The sequence below is a fragment of the Zingiber officinale genome, chromosome 7B (assembly GCF_018446385.1).
Source record: "Zingiber officinale cultivar Zhangliang chromosome 7B, Zo_v1.1, whole genome shotgun sequence".
Classification (NCBI taxonomy): Eukaryota; Viridiplantae; Streptophyta; class Magnoliopsida; order Zingiberales; family Zingiberaceae; genus Zingiber; species Zingiber officinale.
In genome coordinates, this window is record NC_055999.1 from 69442281 (window position 1) to 69464327 (window position 22047).

Below are 22047 nucleotides of genomic sequence, written 5' to 3' on the forward strand. Positions count from 1 at the left end.
CTTGCTTGTCTGCGACCATGATGCACCAATCGTGCGGTCCGACCTTGAATGCGACTTTATGGACCACGGCCCATCGCAATTCAATCAATGAGTTAACCGTCTGATATCGATCGGACGATGACGGGTGTTTAATGTCAGGCTAACTCTGCATGGGTCCCAGGTCTTTTCCGTCGGTGGCTGTCTTGCTCTCCGAGAGCGGTCGCTGTCCAAAGCCGATCGGACGGCGGCGAATCCCTCCGACCGTTGAAGGGTGACGAAGCAACAATGCCGAAGGATATCGTAAAAAATGACCGGACAAAATAGACCGGCTAACAGACTTCCACTAGTCGGTGATCTGGGCCGTCCGATCTGTAACTTATTTTGAAAAGAACAAATTTCACTTTAAACCGGAAACTTTGTCAAATTCTCGAAGTTCTAGTATTGATTAGTTTTTATAAACTATAAGCTATTGAAAGACGATTTTGTAAACTTTGGAGGGGCCAGTAAGATTTTTCTTCCTTTTGAAAAATCTTTGTCAACGGGTAAAACCGATTATGCGCATACCACACTTGCAATTGAACAGCGTAGTGGGTGTACTGGTACGTGGCATTGGATGCTCATTTAACTCTCTGTCTCTCTTGTAGCCGCTGTTCTTCTTGTGGGAACCTGTAGCAGCGACAGGAGGAAGCTGCGAAGGAAGTGGCGAAGCAGCAACTGCCTCCATCAACATTCCGGTGCTGGATTTTATTCATCCCATACCGAATACAAAGCGGAAGGCGAAGGATCAGCAGAAAAGAATAGTTTGCTCGCCAAATCTGGTGCTGGAATTCGCATCGATCTACCTACATTTCATCATGTACGCGACGGATTTGATTGTTGGGTTTTATTCGGCTTTTGTGATGCCTGTATCTCTTGTTTCCTTCCCTAACTTGTCTTGTTAGCAAATTACTGGTCGCTTTAACCGAAAGGGGCAAAATATCTTTCCTTTGGATTACTTTTGAACAGGCTTCGAGTTGGAATTCGTTTTTTTTTCCTCTTATCCATAAAAAAATCAGTTCTTTTTCTCTCGATTAAAGGCTTTGAAATTCATGAAGCAAGCAGAACCCTTGTGTTCTTACAGAAACAATTGTGAAATGATAAGTGAGAAATACAAGTAACGCCATGAGCTGGCCTTCTTTAAGTTATTGTTTAGGGATTGCTTCTGAAGCATTCTTTCGTTGGGCAGGTATGTGAATGTTAATCTACGCAGGGTATGGTTTCTACCTTCTACTTCCAGACTGGAAAACTTTAATTGATTGCCCAAGTCAATAACACCTCATGCCCCACGCAATTTTAATGGAGTTCAACCACTCCTGGTCCATTTCGGCTACAGTGCCGTGGAAGTCTTTCAAATAGCCGCACCTTCTTAATTTTTCTTTCCTAACGTGTCATCCTGCGGGCCTCAGTCACAAACCTGCATTGATCCATAACTTCTTAAGGATGCTTGTGCAAATCTCGGCATAGCTGAGGTAAATGCTTCCCTCATGCGTCAATCATTATTCTAAGGGCTAGTAGCCACCCGTAATTTACATCCTCTATGTTGGCCCTAGGACGGATTGGTGGGGTGCTGGGGGCGAGTGCAGTCACCTTTTGCCAACTTAAGGACGCTTGTGCATGATGCTTATCATCCTCTTTATTCCCGTTTATGAGTCTCAAACATTGTTTGATTTGCAGTTTTTAATGATGATGCGTAGTTATTTCTGACCTCAACTGGACCATAGATAACAACATAGATTATAAGGTATTATTACTTGCATGATCATCTCATGGTTTTAGACTCCAATAGGATCTTCATGTATAACATGTTTTGTTTCTAATTTGCGCTGATATATTACTTTGTGAAGATAAATCAGGACTATTACCTTCTTGATTTATTTTTTGAGAAAAAAAAGTGTCACTTTCTGATTTTTTTTGGCTATGTGAAAACTTTTCGCATCTTCTGTTAACTGAGACCTTTCAATAAATATCATTGATTTTTTAGTTATTCTAGTTTTGGTTTGCGATCTTGATTTTGCAGCTCACACCTTGACAATAATCATCCTTACTGTGCCATTCCAATTTCAAGATTTAGAATCCATCATGCTTCTGCTTATTAAAGCAACTTGACAACAGTGGTGATCAGCAATTTAGTTGGTGATGGATCGGAGAAGTTGGCCCTGGAAGAAGAAGTCATCTGAAAAGGTAGTAACTACTCCTGGATCCTTTGCAGCTTTGTCTAACACCACAAAATTGGGCAGATCTGTTTGTTTTGCTTTTTTATTTGTTTTAATCTATATTAGAATCTAAAACCAAGGGTGCAATCAGCATAGTTCACAATCAAGATATGCTGATTATGAATGTTGGTTTATGAATATGGATACTTCCACAATCCAAGTCTAATATATGCATTTTACATTGGACTGCCAAGAAGTGCCTTTTCACATATGAAGTGACCACCATTACAACCAGCACCAGCACCATCATCGTCTATCCAACTATTTGTGGATTTCATCTTTGGAACTGATAAACCACCACAATCACAATTCCATAAGAAAAATATTATATATCCATATTAAAAGATGACATCTGTTCACATTCACATATACATCTTCCATATGGTACAAAAATCACTATTGGAGGATTAATAGATTTTTGGTAGTGAAACTTCATGTTTCCTTGTAAATTCTGAGCTAAGCTGATTGCTTCATCATATTGATTTGATTCTTTCATCCTCCTTGCTCACTCGTGTCACTTTGCTTTATTTGCAGGATGTCAATGGCACCACTAATTATGTACAAATTTCCGCTGAGACATATGCAAACCTGATTGATCTGGAAGAACAAGTGAAGATCTTAAATGAGAAATTATCTGCAGCAGAAAGTGAGATAACAACTAAAGATAATCTAGTCAAACAGCACATTAAAGTTTCTGAAGAAGCCATTTTAGGTATTAATTTCTTCCCTTGCATAATTATACATGAATAGCTTTGGTGGACTTATTCCATAATTACTTGTGGCTGTAAAAGAGATCATTTGTGACTACTCCATCCAACAAAATGCATGTTATTAAGGTGGCCTCCTGATGGATTAAGTTGGAACATGATAAATATGGGTAAAATATGCAATAGGTTAACTGATTGATGCTGGTGTATGTGGTGAATGGAACTAGAGAGTGAAAGCACTCATCTAGGAACTTAATTAGGCCTTTCTCTGGTGGAATTTGAGCACAACCTGCTCTCATCCCCAATAGTTGATCTCTCCATGTATGATCTATCCTTACCTAACACACAAAGTTGGGCACTGACACCTGATTAGTAAGTGAAGAAATGTTTAGAAAAAATCATGTCAGGACCTATTTCCAGACTTTCTCATATCCAAATCCCAGTTACATAGACTCACATACATGTCAAGCTTGGTGTCCACTTATCTCAAAAGCTTGACCTATTGAGAAAGGAATCTTAGCTTAGTAATTCTTGCAAAATGAGTACACAGCAATAGTAATATATGCACCACAATTCAAGGTTTATAATGTCGAGTCTTGGTTTCCTTGGGGCATTTTCTAGAACTTGCTACGAGTACTAAAATACTCAAAGTTGTCTTAGTTTGGTTACTTCTTCTAGGATACTCTAAGTGCCTATTTTGTAATTGATTATTCAGAACCTTCCACCAAGTATCAAACTTCAGGAACCAATCTGAAACATCTTTGCCTTTTTTTTTTTCTGTTCTTTTAATTTGAGTATTGATAATGGGCATTTCCTTTTTTATGAATGTAGGTTGGGAAAAAGCTGAAGCTGAATCCTCTGCACTGAAAAATCAACTGGAATCTGTCACTCTGTTGAAGCTTACAGCTGAAGAGCGTGCATCTCATCTTGATGGTGCCCTGAAAGAGTGCATGAAGCAGATAAGGGATGTGAAGCAAGAAAGTGAAGAAAAACTACACGATGTGGTCTTTGCCAAAACCAAGCAATGGGAAAAAGTCAAAACTGAGCTTGAGGAAAAACTAACTGATTTTGAGCAGGAACTACTTAGAGCTTTTGCTGAAAATGATGCACTTTCAAGATCTCTTCAAGAGCGATCAGATATCCTTGTGGAAGTCAACAATAAAAAAATAGAAGCTGACACTGAAATTGAATTGTTGAAAAGCAATATTCAATCTTGTGAAAAGGAAATTCGTTCTCTGAAATATGAGCTGCATGTAATTTCTAAGGAGCTTGAAATTCGGAGTGAAGAGAAAAATATGAGCATAAAGTCTGCTGATGTGGCCAGCAAGCAACATTTGGAGGATGTCAAGAAAATATCAAAGTTGGAAGCAGAGTGCCAAAGGTTACGAGGTCTTGTTAGGAAAAAGCTTCCAGGTCCTGCTGCATTGGCACAAATGAAGCTAGAGGTTGAGAATTTAGGCTGTGACCATGCTGAGAGTAGACTGAAACGGTCACCTTCTTGGAATCCTAGCCCACATTTCATGTCAACTGCAACTCCTGATTATGCTTCTGATAGCATCCTCTCATTGAAAAGGGAAAATGAATTTCTTACTGCTCGTTTAAATGCAATTGAGGAAGAAACAAAAATGCTAACAGAGGCTTTGTCAAAACGGAACAGTGAGCTACAGATGACAAGAGATATGTTTGCTAAAACAGCAAGCAGGCTTAAGAGTGTTGAATCACAGTTTCTGTCGTTGAGCCAACAGAAGATCTCACCAAAACCAGGCATTGACATCTCTTTTGACTCTACCTTAAGACAGTATGAACACAACCCCCGACTCTGCACCTACATGTCTGAAGATGGAACAGATGTGGATACAATTTATTCTGAATCTTTGGCTACAACATTATTGCCAGATCTATCACAATTCAGTTCAGAAAAAGAGACTAATATGGAGCTTATGGATGATTTTCTAGAGATGGAGAAATTAGCTTGTTTGACATCGAAGTCCAAGGACATGACTGCTACAATTGCTTCCCATGAGTTTGATGTGGTGGAAACTCAAAATGCTGATGTCGATATATTAGATATTCACAAGGATAATACCAACACAGAACAGATGATGTCAGGGAAGGGAGAAAATCTTCTTTTTCCTGATATTAGAGGAGAACCTGAAAGGAATGAACTTGGTTCTCCCTTGATAAAACTTCAGTCAAGAATTGTTTCTATTCTTGAATCGCTGCCTCAGGAAGTTGACATTGCTAGAGTTCTTGATGATATAAGATACATTATGCAAGACACACAGGAAAAATCATCTGGGCATTCTATGAGCTGTGTCATCAAAGAAAGCAATACTTTTGATACTTTTTGCAATAAAAAGCCAATCAATAGCGACATGGATGACCCTACTAGTACCAGCATTTCTTCTGAGAAAGAGAGCAATACATTCCCTGATGATAAACAATTCTCAAATCAGGGGCTAAAGAATGCATTATCTGAGATTCATAATTTTGTATTAGTCCTTGGTAAAGAAGCCACAGAACCACAGTATAGGTCATCTGATGTTCGAGGACTAAGTGAAAAAATCCAACAATTCTCTTATTCTGCCAAGAAAATTATTGTCGATGAAGATACTTTGAGTGACCTTGTTGGTGCTTTATCACATGTTTTATCTGAAGCCAGTAAAATGGGTTTAAGAATTACATTTGGTATGGGCTCTGACTGGGAGGGTAATAGTTCAGATTGTATAGACAAGGTAACATTACTGGAGAATGGAGTGACACAACAAGAACCAATAGATGAGAATCTTTCAGGCAATTTTAATGCTTCAACTCAATCTTTTTCTCATCCAGAGATTGAAGGGACTAATGGCAACAACTCAGAAGAAAGGAACACGATGAGTAAACAATCCTGGGAGGAATTTCAACAGATGAAAATGGAAAAAGAAAATGTGCAAATTGAACTTTCAAATTGTACTGAATTATTGGAAGAGACAAAAACTCAGCTTGTTGGAACTGAACAAAGGCTGGAAATGCTTAAATCTGAATTGGCTGCAAGCCAAAGATCAATCAGCTTGTCTGAAACTCAGTTGAAGTGTATAACTGAGTCCTATAATTTGCTGGAGTCACGCATGAAGGAATTAGAAACTGAAGTCAACCAACTACATATAGAAGTTCAAACTTTAAACAATGAGCTTCAGGTAGAAAGGAAACTTCATCAAGATGATTTAGCTAAACTGAAAGATCTTCAAGAGGAAATTGAGAGGTTAGAGATTATGTATATTTCACTTGTTGAATATGGGAATTTTCATTTATTAACTTGGTCTTGACAGATTTAATTGTTAACTCTAGTTTCCGAATTCATTTTTTTCTTTTTTAAATACAGGAATGCGAAAGACACAAGAAAATCAGACTCTACAAAGCAGGTAATGTGTGCTCCTGTTCATTCTCTGAATTATATTCTTGTTCTTTTGAATGATGAGATTGCCAACTGGAACATTTTGCAAGCATGAAGCTTGTCTTATCAACTACATATCTGTCTCTGGCCTCTTGGGACTGTAATATTTATGTCTTTGAAACTAGCCAAAATATCATTTTGCGAAGCATCTAGTCATTCTTTTGTTCTCATATTTATGGTTCATGTCTTTGAAATTGGATAACAAGTTTTACTCTCTCTCATTTTCTTTAGTGGACTAACAAACAACCATAAATTTGATATTTGAATATTTTATGCTAGATGCTTCTGTTAACCTACAAAATTTCCAACAATAAAACAAGATGCAGTACTACATACCGAGAGCTGTGTCTTAGAGAATTAAGAGGGCAAGGCCCCAATATCCATCTCAAAGCCACCCTTATGTGTACCATTTTATCAAGAACAATTTGTTAGGAGAAAGAAATAGCAAATAAATGCAACTACTACACCTCTTGTCAGATCTCATAGCAATATTATGGTTCTCTGACAGGAGAAAGAAATATCAGCTGCAGCAGAGAAGCTGGCTGAGTGCCAAGAAACCATACTTCTTCTTGGGAGGCAATTGCAAGCGTTGCGGCCGCCAACAGAGAAGCTGGAGTTTTCTCCAAATTCTATACATCAAATACATAATCAAGATGCACCAGTTTCTATTGCCTTAAACAAAACAGCGCACTCGGTATCCAAGACGGGAAGTACACCAACAATGGCAAATAAACTTCCCTTGGATGGGTCTTCCTCCTCGATTAGCCTATCAGACACTGAAGCAAGTCATCTTCTGAAATCACCTATCAACTCCAAGCAACAAATGTATTGGTCACCTGGATCGTCTTCTCCGAGTGCTTTGCCTGAGAAACATGGCCGTGGATTTAGTCGGTTTTTCTCCAAAGGGAAAAGTGACAATTAGCTTACAGTTTATGCATCAAGATGATAAATATTCTTCAGATGAAGCATAAATGGACATACAGTGATCTTTGCACATCGTCAGTGAAGAAATGCAGATGCTGTCTCATCTGTGGCTTGTCTTTCTATCCATGCACATTTATGTAAGTGATCATCGTGGAAATCGATTTCTCAAGAAGGGAAAAAAACAACAAAATCGTAAAAGAAAAAAAAAATCGATGTACAAACTTTCATTTAAGCTGCTGCTTTTGAAGATTTTGTGTTGGTTCATGAAGTCAATTGTGTTTTGAAGTATTGAAGAATCGCCTATCAGATGCAATTCAATTTGGCAAAAGGTCTAAGTTGATCATGGGCACCCCACATTGCCTCCACAGCCATTTATAAAGAGGTAAATCATGAAATTAAACATGCCACCATCATATGAAATCAACCCTTGATTTGACAATTCTACCCGGGGACTATCAGATGCACTTCGAGAAATATAACATTGTTGGGGTTGTGTCTGGCCTTGTGAGCTCTATTTCATGAGACTAGATTCCCTGACCCACTTTTAATTACAGTCGGATCTTGGTCACGATCTAATTGTAATTGGTTGTGATCCTTTCCTGAGTTCACTGTCCCCACTAGGTTATAGTTTGGGTCGGAGCAGGCGGCCAAAGGCCGCTGGAAGTTGGCAAGTGTCTAGGTTGCCGGACGCTGAGGTGGGGGCAGCCTCTAGGCGGGCTGCCCACTCCGACCCAAACTATAACTTGGTGGGGATGGTGAATATAGGGAGAAATCGCAACTAATTGCGGTCGGATCGCAGCTACGATTCGACTGCATTTGGGATTGGTCCATCCCTTGGTCTACTTTTGTGTGGACCAAGAGATCTGCTCTCATTTCACGAGACTAGATCTCCTGGTCCACAAAAAAGTGGACCAGGGGATGACTCACTCCCAATTATAGCCGAATCTTGGCTACGATCTAGTCGTAATTGGTTGCGATCTCTTCCTGGTTCACTGTCCCCATCAGATTATAATTTGGGTCGGAGTAGGGGTCGGAGGCTGCTTAGAAGTAGGCAGTGTCCAACTTGCAGGTCGTTAAAGCGGGGGCAGCCTCTGGCCGCTCATTCCGACCCAAACTATAACCTGGTGGGGACGGTGAACTTAGAGAGAGATCACAACCAATTGCGGTCGGAACACAGTTAGGATCCGACCGCAATTGAGAATGGTCCATTCCTAGTCCACTTTTTTATGGACCAGGAGATCTGCTCCCATTTCACGAGACCAGATCTCCTAGTCCACAAAAAAGTTGACCAGGGGATGGTCCACTCCCAATTACGGTCGGATCTTAGTCACGATCTGATCGTAATTGGTTGCGATCCATTCTTGGATTCATCGTCCCCATCAAGTTATAGTTTGAGTCGGAGCAGGCGGCCGGAGGTCGCTCAGAGGCTGTCGGAAGTGGGCAAATGCCCAGGTTGTGGGTTGCTGAGGCGGGGGCGACCTTCGGCCGTCCGCTCCGACCCAAACTATAACCTGGTGGGGATGGTTAACCCAGGGAGGGATCGCAACTAATTGTACGACTCGATCGCAATTGGGAGAGGTCCATCCCTGATCCATTTCGTCGGCTAGAGGATAACTTTAATTTTTTAATTTCTTTTTATTTTTTTCCAATATAAAATAATTTAATTGATTAAAAAATAATTTGATGAGTGGGAGAATGAAATCCACATCATCGATCTTAAATAATTGACAGGGAGAATTTCTGAATTTATTCCACAAGAAATTTATTAATATTTTTTTTTTTTGATAACAACAAGGTGAAAAAGTTTAGCAAAAAGTTGTTCTCCTCTAGTTAATTATCCATACTATTACTTCTTTTTTTAAAAAATTTAAAATAATATTTTATTCATAATGTGATATCCAATATATATTTTTATATTCTATTTTAAATTGATACAGTTCGACAGAAATATTTCAAATATTTTTTCGGAAAAATTATCATTAAAATTTTGAGAATTATTTAATAATTTTTTCAAAAATAAAATGTGAATGATCCGCCAGCGAATATCCACCGTATATATTGAGCGATCGAGGGATAGATTCCACGGTTCCACCGCATCGAGTCAAAGCTGGTTTTGTGTGCGTGTGAGAGGCGATAGGAGAGCGATGGCGGCTTCGGTGTCGGCGTGGTTGAAGCCTGGAGGGTGGGCGTTGGACGCCGAGGAGCACGACGCAGCCCTTGCCGTCGGCAATGATCTCAACGTCTCCTCCTTGGAGTTGGAGCCACAGCAGCAAGACTTCCCCTCCCTCGCTACAGCCGCCGCTTCCAAGACCTCGAAGAAGAAGAAGAAGCCGCAGCCCGTCTCCCTCGCCGAGTTCACCTCCGGTAAGCCGGTCTCCTACGGCGCCGGCCGCCGCGCCCTTTCTTCCGCCGCGCTCACCCCTGACGAGCTCCTCGCCCTGCCCACCGGCCCCCGCGAGCGCTCAGCCGAGGAGCTCGAGCGGTCATCGTCCCGCGGGTTCGGGTACTCCTACGGCTCCCGAGATCGGACGAATGGGGAGGGGACCAACCCTGACCGCTGGGGCGCGAGTAGGGTTTCTGACGAGCCCAGGAGGGGTGGATTTGGCGGATTCAACCGGGATCTTGAGCCGTCCCGCGCTGACGAGATCGATGACTGGGGCGCATCCAAGAAGTCTTCCGTGCCGGAAAGGAGGGAGAGGGTAGGCGGCGGAAAGGGGCCCCTCTTTGAGTCGCATTCTAGGGCAGATGAATCCGATAGCTGGACCTCAACCAAAAGTGCCGCCCCGCCTAGGGCCGGCGGCGGCGGATTCGTTGGATCCAGAGATAGAATGAGTGGTTTCGATATTCTTAACAAGGACGAATCCACTGGCGGCCGGGCCGACTCTGATACATGGGGAAGAAAGAAGGATTTCACGGCTGCTGATGCATGGAAAAAGGAAGAGGATGTAAGCAACGGTCCAAGGCGTAGGCTTGTGTTACAGCCCCGCTCCTTGCCTCTATCCAACGGAGACAACGTCAAACCAGTCCAAGGTGAGACACACATAGTATCCCCGGAGAAGAAGAGCAGGGCGTCGAATCCCTTCGGGGCAGCTCGGCCACGAGAAGAGGTTTTAGCAGAAAAGGGACAAGATTGGAAGGAGATTGAAGAGAAACTTGAATTCACGAAGATCCGTGATGCTCAGTGTGAAAGTGTTTCTGTTAGCAAGAAGGGATTTGGAACTAGTAATGGCAGCACAGATGGTGAGAATTCTTGGAGGAAGCCTCTTACAACTGAAACTTCTCCTAGGTCTGACTCTTAATTCCTTTATCTCAATTATGTCAAAACTAAAAATTTCTTTTTGCATGATTAGCAAGAAGGGATAAGGCTTGATTGTTATTATTGTTGTATAGATGATGATATAGTAGTTAATAGAGCCCAATGGTATAGGAGGATTCATATAGCTGACCCCACTAGGGATAAAGCTTGGTTGTTATTGTTGTTGTATGATTATCATTTCTTCATCCCTTTAACTGTTGAGATATTGTTCTTGCAATGTGCTGGATGATTATGCAACATGTTCTTCGCTTGGTATATCAGTAGTTGCATGCTTCTTTCATGCATTTGTGCATTTATTGAATAAGTTCATTACTTGACTAGAGCTTATTTTTTGTGAAATAATAACAAGATAGTAAAGATATGAAGAAAGATTCAAGAACATATTCCATTGAAACGATCTGTTCAATTGTTCTCCTATCCTACAAGAGCTTTAGTATATTCTTGTTAGTGAACTGGGACTAACTGTAGGGTTCATCGTCACTCCATGTGTGAGCTTAAATTCAAGAAAACACTTATAATTGACTAGATCTAGTAGTTATTATTGGCTATGAATCTAGGGCCAATTCAGATGGTTGTCACATGTCGCTAATCACATTCACATTGTGCCTCATCGAGTGATACTGTCAATTTGAAAAAAAAAAATGATTCGATGCTAGCTTTACTATGAGGTTTTTACTCGTTTCATTTCAAGATATTAGGAATAGAAGTGCTCTTGAATATGAAAATGGAATTAATTGGTCATTCTGTTCTAGCCTTACAAACTAGTCACACAATGCTGCTGAGTGCTGAGCCTTGTTTCTTGTGTTTCTACTTTCTACCACATGTATGGATCTATGTATCTTCCTTCAAACTAACCCCTCAAGAAACATAGTATAACACAACTTGGAAACTATTCTCATGTTTAGGTAGATAAACTTGTGGATTAGTTTATCCACCTATGCTTGATACACACTATAACAGCATGTATAGGCACAAAGGACATGTTTTTTTGGAGATTTTTTACTTATTCTATGTTGAAAAGGCAAATAATAATGTGGATAAAACTGCCATCATTTCCATGTGCACATCTTCCAAAGTCCAATTTATTTTTATAAATGCCTTGCGACTAGTCTTTTTCCCTTTTAATTTTTAAATAATTTTTGATAAAATTCCTACAACGTGATTGTAGGAATGACAAGGCTGAGAACACAGTGCCTGAAAACTGAAGCTCCTACAGCTGATGGCCTCTGAAGTTTGAATCACAGAGATTTTCCAGGTGATGCAGACCTTTTTTACAGGTTTTGGGCAAAAAAATACATCTGCTGGAAAGCAGTTTTGGTAGTCGGATGAGTTTTACTACTATATGTTATTTCTTGGATGGAGAAAGTATTATGCATTTAGATCTTCGTTCTTTTGTTGCTGTTCTTTAGATTTTTTGTGTCTGGAATTTTGTTCAATTATTCAGTTTTTGTCACATTCGTGAAACAGATTTGGACTCTAGTGTCTTGAAATCTTGTTTGGTTTAGGTCTCTCTGGTTAATTGAGATAATTGTTGTATTACGACTGATTAAGAAGATGAAACTTCAACCAATTATTTATTTCATGGAACTTTAGCACATTATCTTGTGGTATCGTAGTATGCAGTTCACTACAAATTAGGACATAATAACAATGTCTCGTTTAAAACATGCTTCTGAAACTTGTTATCTATGACCACAGAATTGGCATTACATGACGTGCAAAACTACCCAAGAACTAACATAGACAAAACAAAAAAACTTCACAAGCTTCTGATAAATGCATTAATCGTGACATGTATGCCACCAAAGCAAACATTTAGATCTATAGAAAACCCAAACTACTATATGACCTTTGTTTGTATAACTTGTGGTGACTAGAAGTTAGAGGGTGTGTGCTGAATGTTTCGTAATGTAGGATAAGTTGGTGAAGGTTTGAAGTTGAGCTCCCATAATAAGATTGTCGCATGAGGAGTTTGAGATGGTCAGAAAATTTTGTAGAATGAATGCTTGAAGGAATTCTACCTGAAAGGTTGTTCTATAGAAGATCAATTGATTCCACTGAATCTACCTTGAGAAAAGATTCAACGGTCTGAGGAATTGGAGCACCAACAAAGATGTTTCATAAGTAGCGAAGTAATTACCTCACTTTTGTTGAGCATTGAGCATTGGAACTGTTTTTTTAAGAAAACTTCAATAAATTTTATTGGGATCGATCAAGTGCAATATCTCTCTTCTTTCAGTTTTCATGCTTGATTTGTAAACTGATCATACATGTATTATAGAAATAATTTAAATGCTTCAAGTTAAATAGCAAAGGACTTACCTTGTTGTCGAGCATTGAGCATTGGAACAGTTTTTACAAAACTCCAACATATTTTACTGAGATCAAGTACGTACAATATGTCTCTTTTATTTGAGTTTATGCTTATCTATAAACCCATCATACATGCATTATAGAAATGACTGACGCTCATTTTTGGCTAAATTATGATTACATGCGCTTAAACCAATTGCAAATCCTATCAATGATTAGGATATATTTGATTCTTGTGCTCTTCTGGATCATAATTGCACCCATAAATCTCCAGAAGCCAAATACAAATCCAGGAGCAAAACTAATGAAATACCAAATTCTTCCATATTCATCATCTTCATGCATGCCCTCATCTTCTGTTTTTCATTATCAATGGTTTGATTGTTGCCTGGGCACATGATTTAGAGTCGCTGCCCACAGCTCAGGATTGCCGATGTAGGACAAATTGATGAAGGTTTGTAGTTGACTCCGTTGGTATTTTCCCATTAAGATTGTTGTAAGACAAGTTAGAGAGCCTATTCTACCCGACAAATTGTTCTTTGAAAGATCAAGCGATTCTAGTTGACTCATAATATCAATTTTATATGGGAAATGATTCAGACAGGTTGAGGATGCAAAGGCCATGGAGGTTTGTGATCTCTCTAGGAATATCACCTAAAAGATTATTGTTCGAGAGATCCATGAAAGCAAAGTGGTGGACTAGAGTTATGAATCCTTAGCCATTAACATGACTCTATCCATGTAATAATTGAAACTACCATATAATGGACCATATAATAGCGCAAATTATATGCGGTGGTTTGCTCAGTTCTGAAGCTGGGAAAAAATATCTTCCTATGTGGTAGTGGTAGTCTGTTTAGTTTTCTGATTTACCTTTTTTTAGAGATAGTTGTAGGGCTAGTCGTGTGGGGCGCTCGAGGTCAGTGTATAACCTTATTGCAGAAATATAATAGAGCAGATTCATTTTTGTTCTGGCTTGTCATCATGGAGCTAAATATGCCAAAACTTAGAGGCAAAGAGCCAAAGAGATTATTGTAAGACAGGTCTAGCACTTGGAGGGATGGGTTCAAAGAGAGTAGTTGTGGGATAGCACCAGTGAACTTATTTGACCTTAAAGAAAGAATTCACAATGCTGATAGTCTCTTTCCATATTTAACCTTGAAGAAAGAACTCACAATGCTGATAGTCTCTTTCCAAATCAGCTGGCTATAGTTTCGGATAATTTATTCCAGCTCAAGTCAATAACTTCATTGCAGTGTTGTAAAGTTGAGGGAATGGTACCAGATAAACTGTTATTGTTCATGTGCAGTGTTGCAGCCAGGGTAAAAACCCAAATGTTATGGCAATGCGGTTAAATAATTTGTTGTTGGAAACATGAATGATCGCTAGACTCGACGGATCACCCAAATAATCTGGGAGTGTTCCGGATAAATCATTATTGGCCGGTTCATAATTTCCCTTACTATGTATGTACCAATGGATAATGGAATGCTGCCATTCAATTTGTTATTGGACATAATAAACATAAAGGAAACCCCAAAGTCATCAAACATGCTTTTATGAATTGGTCCAGAGAAGGAATTGTGAGAAAAGGCCAAATATGCAAACCCAGGTTGCATTCTTGGAATGAAGCCTTCAAAATTGTTGAAACTTTCTATGTAATATAAATTTGTGAGATTGGCAAATGGGCTTCTGTGATGTCTCCTACTTATAACTAAGTAGTTTGAAGATAGTCTTAAGTTCCCAAGGTATCAGGAATCGATCCACTTATGTTGTTCTCAGAGATACAGATATGCTCTAGCTGAAGGAGATTTCCAATTGAATCTGGTTTCTTTCCATCAATCTGATTATGTGATAAATCCAAATTCTGCAATGCAGTTAGGTTGCCGATAGTCTCTGGTAAACCTCCAACAATTCTATTATAAGTGATCCTGTTCGAGCGCTGAGTCGACGGACGCTGGGGACGTGGTACGTTTCGCTGTCTCCGACTAGTGGTGTAGCTCTCCGGCGAACCTGCAAAGAAGCCGAGCCGGGAGGGGTTTCCCGGCGACGGCCCTCTGACGCTCAAGTCAGGCAACGAGAAAGGCAGCGTAATGTGACTACAGTAAAGAGTTGCGCATACCTTCGTCGACGTCTGGGGGTCCTTATATAGGACCCCGGGGAGGTGCGAGCACGCTTTTCTATGTGTGCACGCTTCCCCAAACATACCTTAACAAGCCTCTGTCAGAAAAGTACCTTTGGCGTCATTCCGCAATCGTCCGAGCATATCCCGGATGTGACGGTGGAAGCTTCTGCCGTATGATCCTGTGTACGGCTCGACCGCCAACTCTGCAGCTTGTCGGCGGCAGGGGTCTCGAGGATGATGTTATCCCCTGTCTCCTTTGTCCTCTTGCGTTCCCTGTCTGCTCCAGGGCCGAGCAGGTAGGCCGCTCGGCAGGCATATAACTTCTGCATCGGTCGTATGCTCGGATGAGACTGCTCCTGCCTGTGTTGCCTTGTGCATCGGTCGAACGGACAGCCCGCTCGGCCCTTGAAACCTTTTTACCTTGAGCATCGGAAACCCGACCCCCAGTCGGGTTGTCTTCATTCGGTTCGGGGGACTCACGGCCGGTCGGCCTACATCACCCGGTCAGTCGGTCCTCTTAGTCCGGTCGGTCGGTCTCAGGGTTGAATCTCTTGACCTCTGACCTCCACGCATCGTTGACCTTCCGCCAACGAGGATCCCCCGTTCTTATCACCGGATCACATGCCTCCCCTTCAAGTCTAGTCGAAGGAGGTGCTAAGTCCGACTGACTGGATTGCCGGTCGGTCTGAATGACCTCGCCCTGCCACTTTGGAATGTTCCTCCCCCCCCAGCCGCTCGGCTTCTTCCGAGCGCGGGGTTCACTGCCACGTCGACTGTCAACGTTGACGCCCTTCGGATCTCCTCGGAATTCGTGCAAATCCTCTCCATTAAGACCAAGCACGCGCGCTGCGTGCCGTAATGGCGCTCATTAAATGCGCCCCTATGGCATGGTGCCACGTGGCGCCTCCGTTGGCATCATCGTACGGTTCGGCGACGTGTCCGATGGGACATCGGTGGTTTGAAATGAATGACCCGATGTGGGCCTCGGTTCCTGTGACTTGCATCGGACGGTTGAGGCCGATCGGGCCCGACCTTATAAAGGCTTCACCTTCTTCCTCCGCCGCACCCTTGCTTTCGCGTGTCCCGTATCCTTCCTCGGTGCTCTAGCATTCCGGCGACTTCGATTTTCCTTTCTCCGACGGGCCTCCGCCTTCTTCCCTCGATCCTCAACTCCTCTGTAAGGTCCCTTCTCCTTTCTCCCTTTCATTCCTGTGTTTTCTTCGCGCTCTCGGCTGCGTTTTGTCCTTTGATTACCGTTTCGCTCTTTTTCTCGCTTGCGCATTTGCTTTCCCTTTCGATCCTTGCTTCTTCCATTGCTCTGGCGATGACAAGCTCCTCTCAGTTTGCGGACCCGACTTTCGGCCCATGGTATACCACCATGGAGTCGCGGTTCGATCGGCGCGATGTCGAAAGCCTGTTCAATGCTTTTGATATGTCCTCCGACTTTGAGCTAATTTTACCTTCACCTTCCGCTCGGCCGCACAAGCCGCTGCGCGGCGCCTTTTGTCTTTTCCGCGACCAATTCGTAGCCAGTCTGCGGTTTCCCTTTTACCCCTTCATTGTTGAAGTTTGTAACTTCTTTGGCATTCCGCTCACCCAACTGGTTCCCAACACCTTTCGCCTCCTGTGCGGGGTTGTGGTCTTATTTAAGATACACAACATTCCCCTCCGCCCGGAGATTTTCTATTATTTTTATTACCCAAAACAGTCCGAGCTGGGCACTTATCTGTTTCAAGCCCGACCCGGCTTAGTCTTTTTTTGATAAGTTGCCATCTTCCAACAAACATTGGAAGGAGAATTTTTTCTACCTTTGTGTTCCCGGGTGGCTCTCCTTCCGTACGAAATGGCAGGTCGGACCGCCCGTCTCGCCCGAACTGAAGAAATATAAGACCCGACCAGACTATCTTCAAGCAGCGAATCTGCTAGCCGGTCTGAAGCTCGACATCAACAAGCTCCTACCTGAAGGAGTGATGTACATATTTGGTTTGAGTCCGAGCCGGACCCCCCTCCCGAGCAACTTCGGTAAGAACTTCACCTGTACATTTACCTTGAGTTCTAACTGATTGCCTTCTCTTTTCTTTGCAGCGAACATCGTAATGGAGTCGGTGCTGTTCGGAATTTTGAAGAAGAAAGCGGCCACGCTTGAAGCGGTAGCGGCCAAGGAAATGGAGCAACTGGGCATTGCTCCGGTCGGCTCTCATGAGGACGAGAGCGAAGCGCAAGCAGGCAAGTCGGCCGCTCAGCCTTCTCCTATGGATGCTGCCGGCGGTGCAACTTCTGGCCAGGAACCGACCGTTCGGGAGGAAAGTTCCGATCCGGAGGACGAGCTCCCACTCAATAGGAAAAGACGGAGAGTTGAGAAGCCCCTCCGTTCGGCAACCTCCGCTGTGCGAGCGTCCGAGCAGACGGGCACCGCCTCCCCAGGCGGCCAGGCACCATCGGTCGAGGCTCTATCTTTCGACCGGACTCCTTCTCAACTGGAGGCGCCTGCGGCCCCCCTCGAAGCGGTTCCGGTTGCCTCCCTTCCTCCTGCACCATGCCGAGTCCTCCTCTCGGGCATTTTGTCCACCATGTCCAGCCCCGCTTTTGATCCTCTGGTGTCTGCTCAGACGACTCCGGGCCGGCGCCGTACGGTTAGGGCCACTCTGCATCTCCCTACCGAGGCGTTTATGGCCGAGTCCGATCGGCCGACGGCCCCCGAGCATATGATCACTATAAAGGGGCCTTTAGCTGAGATGTGGGCGAACGCTCGGGCTCGGGTAGCCATGATATCGCTCGACAAGCTGGCTGACAGCCACATGCAGCAGTCCACCGGGGTAAGGTTTACTTCTTCTTTATGTAGTTTTCCCGATCGACCTCCTTAACCTTTTATTGTACATCAGCGATGGGTGGAAGAGATTGCTGTCTCCAACCGCTTGGCGATGGTGGAGGACGAGCTGAAGAGACTGAAGAGTTAGGGCGGCCCCTCATCCTCCCGAGGCCCTTCTTATGCCGAACTGCAGAAGGAGCTCAACAAAACCAAGGCTCTGTTGGAGGCCGAGAGGAAGAAAACGGCCGATCAGACCTACATGTTGGACCAGCTAGACAAGAAGGTCAAATCCTATGACCGCAAGATTGAGCTGGCCACCACTTGGAAGAACACCGCCATCGCCGATCTGGACAAGAAGAACGTGGAAGCCCGCGCTCTAGAGCAGCGCGTGAATGAGCTAGCCGAGCTACTAGAAGGCGAGCAGAAAGGCCGCTCGGAGGAGGTGACTAAGCTCAGGGGCGATTTGAAGGACCTGCAGGAAGCTCTTGACGCTTCCCGTGCTGCCTTCAAAGAGTACCAAGAGGCGGAGCCGGGCCGCGTCGCCGCCTTGATGCAAAACTACATCCGCTCAGTTGGGTTCGTGGAGAAGGTATGCGACCGGCTGGTCATCGCCTTCGAGTTGGCCATCACAACCATGACGGATTATCTGAAGACCAAGGGTCAGCTCCTCGAGTCAGTGGTCATCCCTGCGACGGAGCATGCTGCGCTTCTCACTACCATCCCAAAGCATATCTTTGACTTCCTTGAATGATGTATTTTCAGTAATGCTTCCGATCGACGAGTCTTTAATTTTCATGTGGCGTCTGTAACCTTCAAATGCTATCTTTAAATGAATGCCCACTCTTGTTGCGTTAGCCTTTACTTTCGAGTGTTCCTTTTGACTATACCGACCGGTCGCTAGACCTTCCTTTTTTTTTTTTTTTTTCGCAGAGGCTCTCTTAATTTTGCCGACCGGTTAAACGACCTCCCACTATGCCTAGGACTTCTATGAGTTTGTCGCTGGGGTGTTTACATATACCGCGCTGATCGGTCAGACGACTTTCCAGTAGGGATTTCTATGAGCCTTTCGCTTAGTGTTTCCCTTTACTTCGCCGATCAGTCAAACGACTCTCCACTCTTTCATGACTTCTTTGCCAACGCCTCGACGAGGTGCTTCGACGCGACGCTGCCTCATCTGGGGGGTTTATAGTCGCCAGCCCGACTCTGGGTTTAGCGTCGGATAGGGATGACAATGGGGCGGGTTCAAACCCGACCCCATAATAAACCCGCCCCGGCGGGGCGGATTTAGACCCGCCTAAACGGGTCTAAGGCGGGTCCGGGGCGGGTCTTGGGTTTAACCGGACCCGCCCCGAACTCGCCCCGGACCTATATATATATATAGTTTATTAATATAATTATATTTTTTTATATTTAATAATTAATATTTTAATTAAAATTTTATTTTATAATATTTAAATATTGAAATAAATATATTTTAAATATGACGGGTCTAGCGGGTCTAACCTGGACCCGCCCCGTCGGGTTCACGGGGCGGGGCGGGGCGGGTCCAAAGGGAGGCGGGGCGGGTTCTGGGATTGGCCAAACCCGCCCCGACCCGGACCCATTGCCATCCCTAGCGTCGGAGCTCGACGGTCTTCCGACCGGGGGGTTTATAGTTGCCGGTTCGACTCTAGGGTTTAACGTCGGAGCTCGACGGTCTTCCGACCGGGGGGTTTATAGTCGTCGGTTTGACTCTAAGATTTAACGTCGCTGCTTGACGGTCTTTCGACCGAGGGGTTTATAGTCGCCGGTTCGACTCTAGGGTTTAACGTCGGAGCTCGACGGTCTTCCGACCGGGGGGTTTATAGTCGCCGGTTCGACTCTAAGATTTAACGTCGCTGCTCGACGGTCTTCCGACCGAGGGGTTTATAGTCGCCTGTTCGACTCTAGGGTTTAACGTCGGAGCTCGACGGTCTTCCGACCGGGGGGTTCATAGTCGCCGGTTCGACTCTAGGATTTAACGTCGGAGCTCGACGGTCTTCCGACCGGGGGGTTTATAGTCGCTAGTTCGACTCTAAGATTTAACGTCGCTGCTCGACGGTCTTCCGACCGGGGGGTTTATAGTCGCCGGTTCGACTCTAGGGTTTAACGTCGGAGCTCGACGGTCTTCCGACCGGGGGTTTATAGTCGCCAGTTCGACTATAAGATTTAACGTCGCTGCTCGACGGTCTTCCGACCGGGGGGTTTATAGTCACCGGTTCGACTCTAGGGTTTAACGTCGGAGCTCGACGGTCTTCCGACCGGGGGTTTATAGTCGCCGGTTCGACTCTAGGGTTTAACGTTGGAGCTCGACGGTCTTCCGACCGGGGGGTTTATAGTCGCCGGTTCGATTCTAAGAGTTAACGTCGATGCTCGACGGTCTTTCGACCGGGGGGTTTATAGTCGCCGGTTCAACTTTAAGATTTAACGTCGTTGCTCGACGGTCTTCAATAATGAGCTTCTAGCTCGGATAATATACACCCGGCCGAACGGCACGGGGTCTTCATCATCGAGCATTTGGCTCGGATAATATACACCCGGCCGAACGACACGGGGTCTTCACCATCGAGCATTTGGCTCGGATAATATACGCCCGGCCGAACGACACGGGGTTTTTATCATGCCTTTATACATCCATCCAATGGGCGCACCATGCTCATGCCTTTGCTTTGTTCTTATAACTTTCATTCCTGCAGCCAAAAGATACATCCGAATAGAATATTCATGAAAATATGTTACATCGGCGCACCTTTCATCTGGCCCGATAGGGCTGGAGGTGGTTTGCGCTCCATGACCTATCCAGCCGCCGTCCATCCTCATCCTCCAAGTAGTAGGGTCCAGATCGGAGCTTCTCGACGACCTTGAAGGGTCCCGCCCAGGGAGCCTCCAGCTTGCCTACGTCTCCGACCGGCTTCACTTTCTTCCAAACCAAGTTGCCCACCTGGAATGTTCGAGGAATCACGCGGCGGTTGTAGTTCTGCTTCATTCTCTGCCTGTAGGCCATCAGCCGGACGGACGCTTTGCCTCACTCCTCGTCGATCAAGTCCAATTCTAGCTGCCTTCGCTCGGAATTATCTTCGTCGTAGTTTTGGATCCGGACAGACTCTACGCCGACTTCGACTGGGACGACCGCCTCGCCTCCATACACCAGGTGGAACGACGTTACTCCCGTTCCCTCCTTAGGGTTCGTGCGGATTGCCCATAGGACCCCCGACAGCTCGTCCACCCAGCTTCCTCCCATGTGGTCGAGCCGAGCCCGAAGAATTCAGAGTATCTCCCGGTTGACTACTTCGGCTTGACCATTGCTTTGGGGATACGCCACAGACGTGAAGTACTGCTCAATGCCATATCCATTGCACCATTCCTCGAACTGCTTTCCGACGAACTGTCGCCCGTTGTCTGACACAAGCCGACGCGGAATGCCGAACCGACAGATGATGTTTTGCCAGATGAATTTCTTGACCATGTGTTCGGTTATCTTGGCTAATGGCTCAGCCTCCACCCACTTGGAGAAGTAATCTACTGCCACCAATAGGAACTTCCGTTGTTCGGTCGCCAAAGGGAAGGGTCCTACGATGTCCATGCCCCACTGGTCGAATGGGCAGGACACTGTGGACACTTTCATTTCTTCCGTCGGCTTATGCGAGAAACTGTGGTACTTCTGACAGGAAAGACACGTTGCGACGGTCCGAGCGACGTTCTCATGTAGCGTTGGCCAGAAGTATCCGGCCAGCAGGATCTTCCTAGCCAGAGACCGGCCGCCCGGATGACCTCCGCAAGATCCTTGGTGTACCTCCTAGAGAATGTACTCGGTGTCTTCCGAGCTGAGGCACTTCAGCAGAGGTCGGGAGAACGCCTTTTTATAAAGCTGATCTCCGATGAGCGTGAACCGGCCAGCTCTCCTCCTCAGTAGCTGGGCTTCCTCCCGATCGGACGGCGTGACACCCGAGCGCAGGAACTCCATGATGGTTGTTCAATCGCTCGGGAATGTGAGGCCATCCATCCGGTCCATATGCGCTACCAAAGACACTTGCTCGATTGGTTGCTGGATGACGATCGGCGATATTGAGCTTGTGAGTTTGGCTAACTCATCTGCCGCCTGGTTCTCCACTAGGGGTATCTTCAGGACCACTACCTCGGTGAAGCCGGTCTTGAGTTTTTCAAAGGC

At 44.5% G+C, this 22047-nt stretch overlaps 2 protein-coding genes across 7 annotated transcripts; both read left to right on the forward strand.

The window, feature by feature from the left end:
- The first annotated feature begins 556 nt into the window (after positions 1-556).
- LOC122005948 (filament-like plant protein 4) lies at positions 557-7566 on the forward strand. 6 transcript variants are annotated; one of them, XM_042561204.1, is made up of 7 exons: positions 557-835; positions 1205-1487; positions 2036-2199; positions 2766-2943; positions 3770-6182; positions 6303-6342; positions 6883-7566. In XM_042561204.1, the coding sequence occupies exons 3-7, from the start codon at positions 2155-2157 to the stop codon at positions 7294-7296; spliced, it is 3090 nt and encodes a 1029-aa protein (XP_042417138.1). In that variant the 5' UTR covers positions 557-835; positions 1205-1487; positions 2036-2154; the 3' UTR covers positions 7297-7566. The 6 variants fall into 6 exon arrangements, with proteins under 6 accessions (XP_042417138.1, XP_042417137.1, XP_042417140.1 ...); XM_042561203.1 differs by lacking the exon at positions 1205-1487; XM_042561206.1 differs by lacking the exon at positions 1205-1487 and having other exon boundaries at positions 2084-2199.
- Positions 7567-9380: 1814 nt separating this feature from the next.
- Positions 9381-12209, forward strand: LOC122005950 (eukaryotic translation initiation factor 4B3-like). The gene is made up of 2 exons (XM_042561208.1): positions 9381-10584; positions 11783-12209. Exons 1-2 carry the CDS (start codon positions 9443-9445, stop codon positions 11817-11819), a joined length of 1179 nt encoding a protein of 392 aa, XP_042417142.1. The 5' UTR covers positions 9381-9442; the 3' UTR covers positions 11820-12209.
- Positions 12210-22047: the final 9838 nt, after the last annotated feature.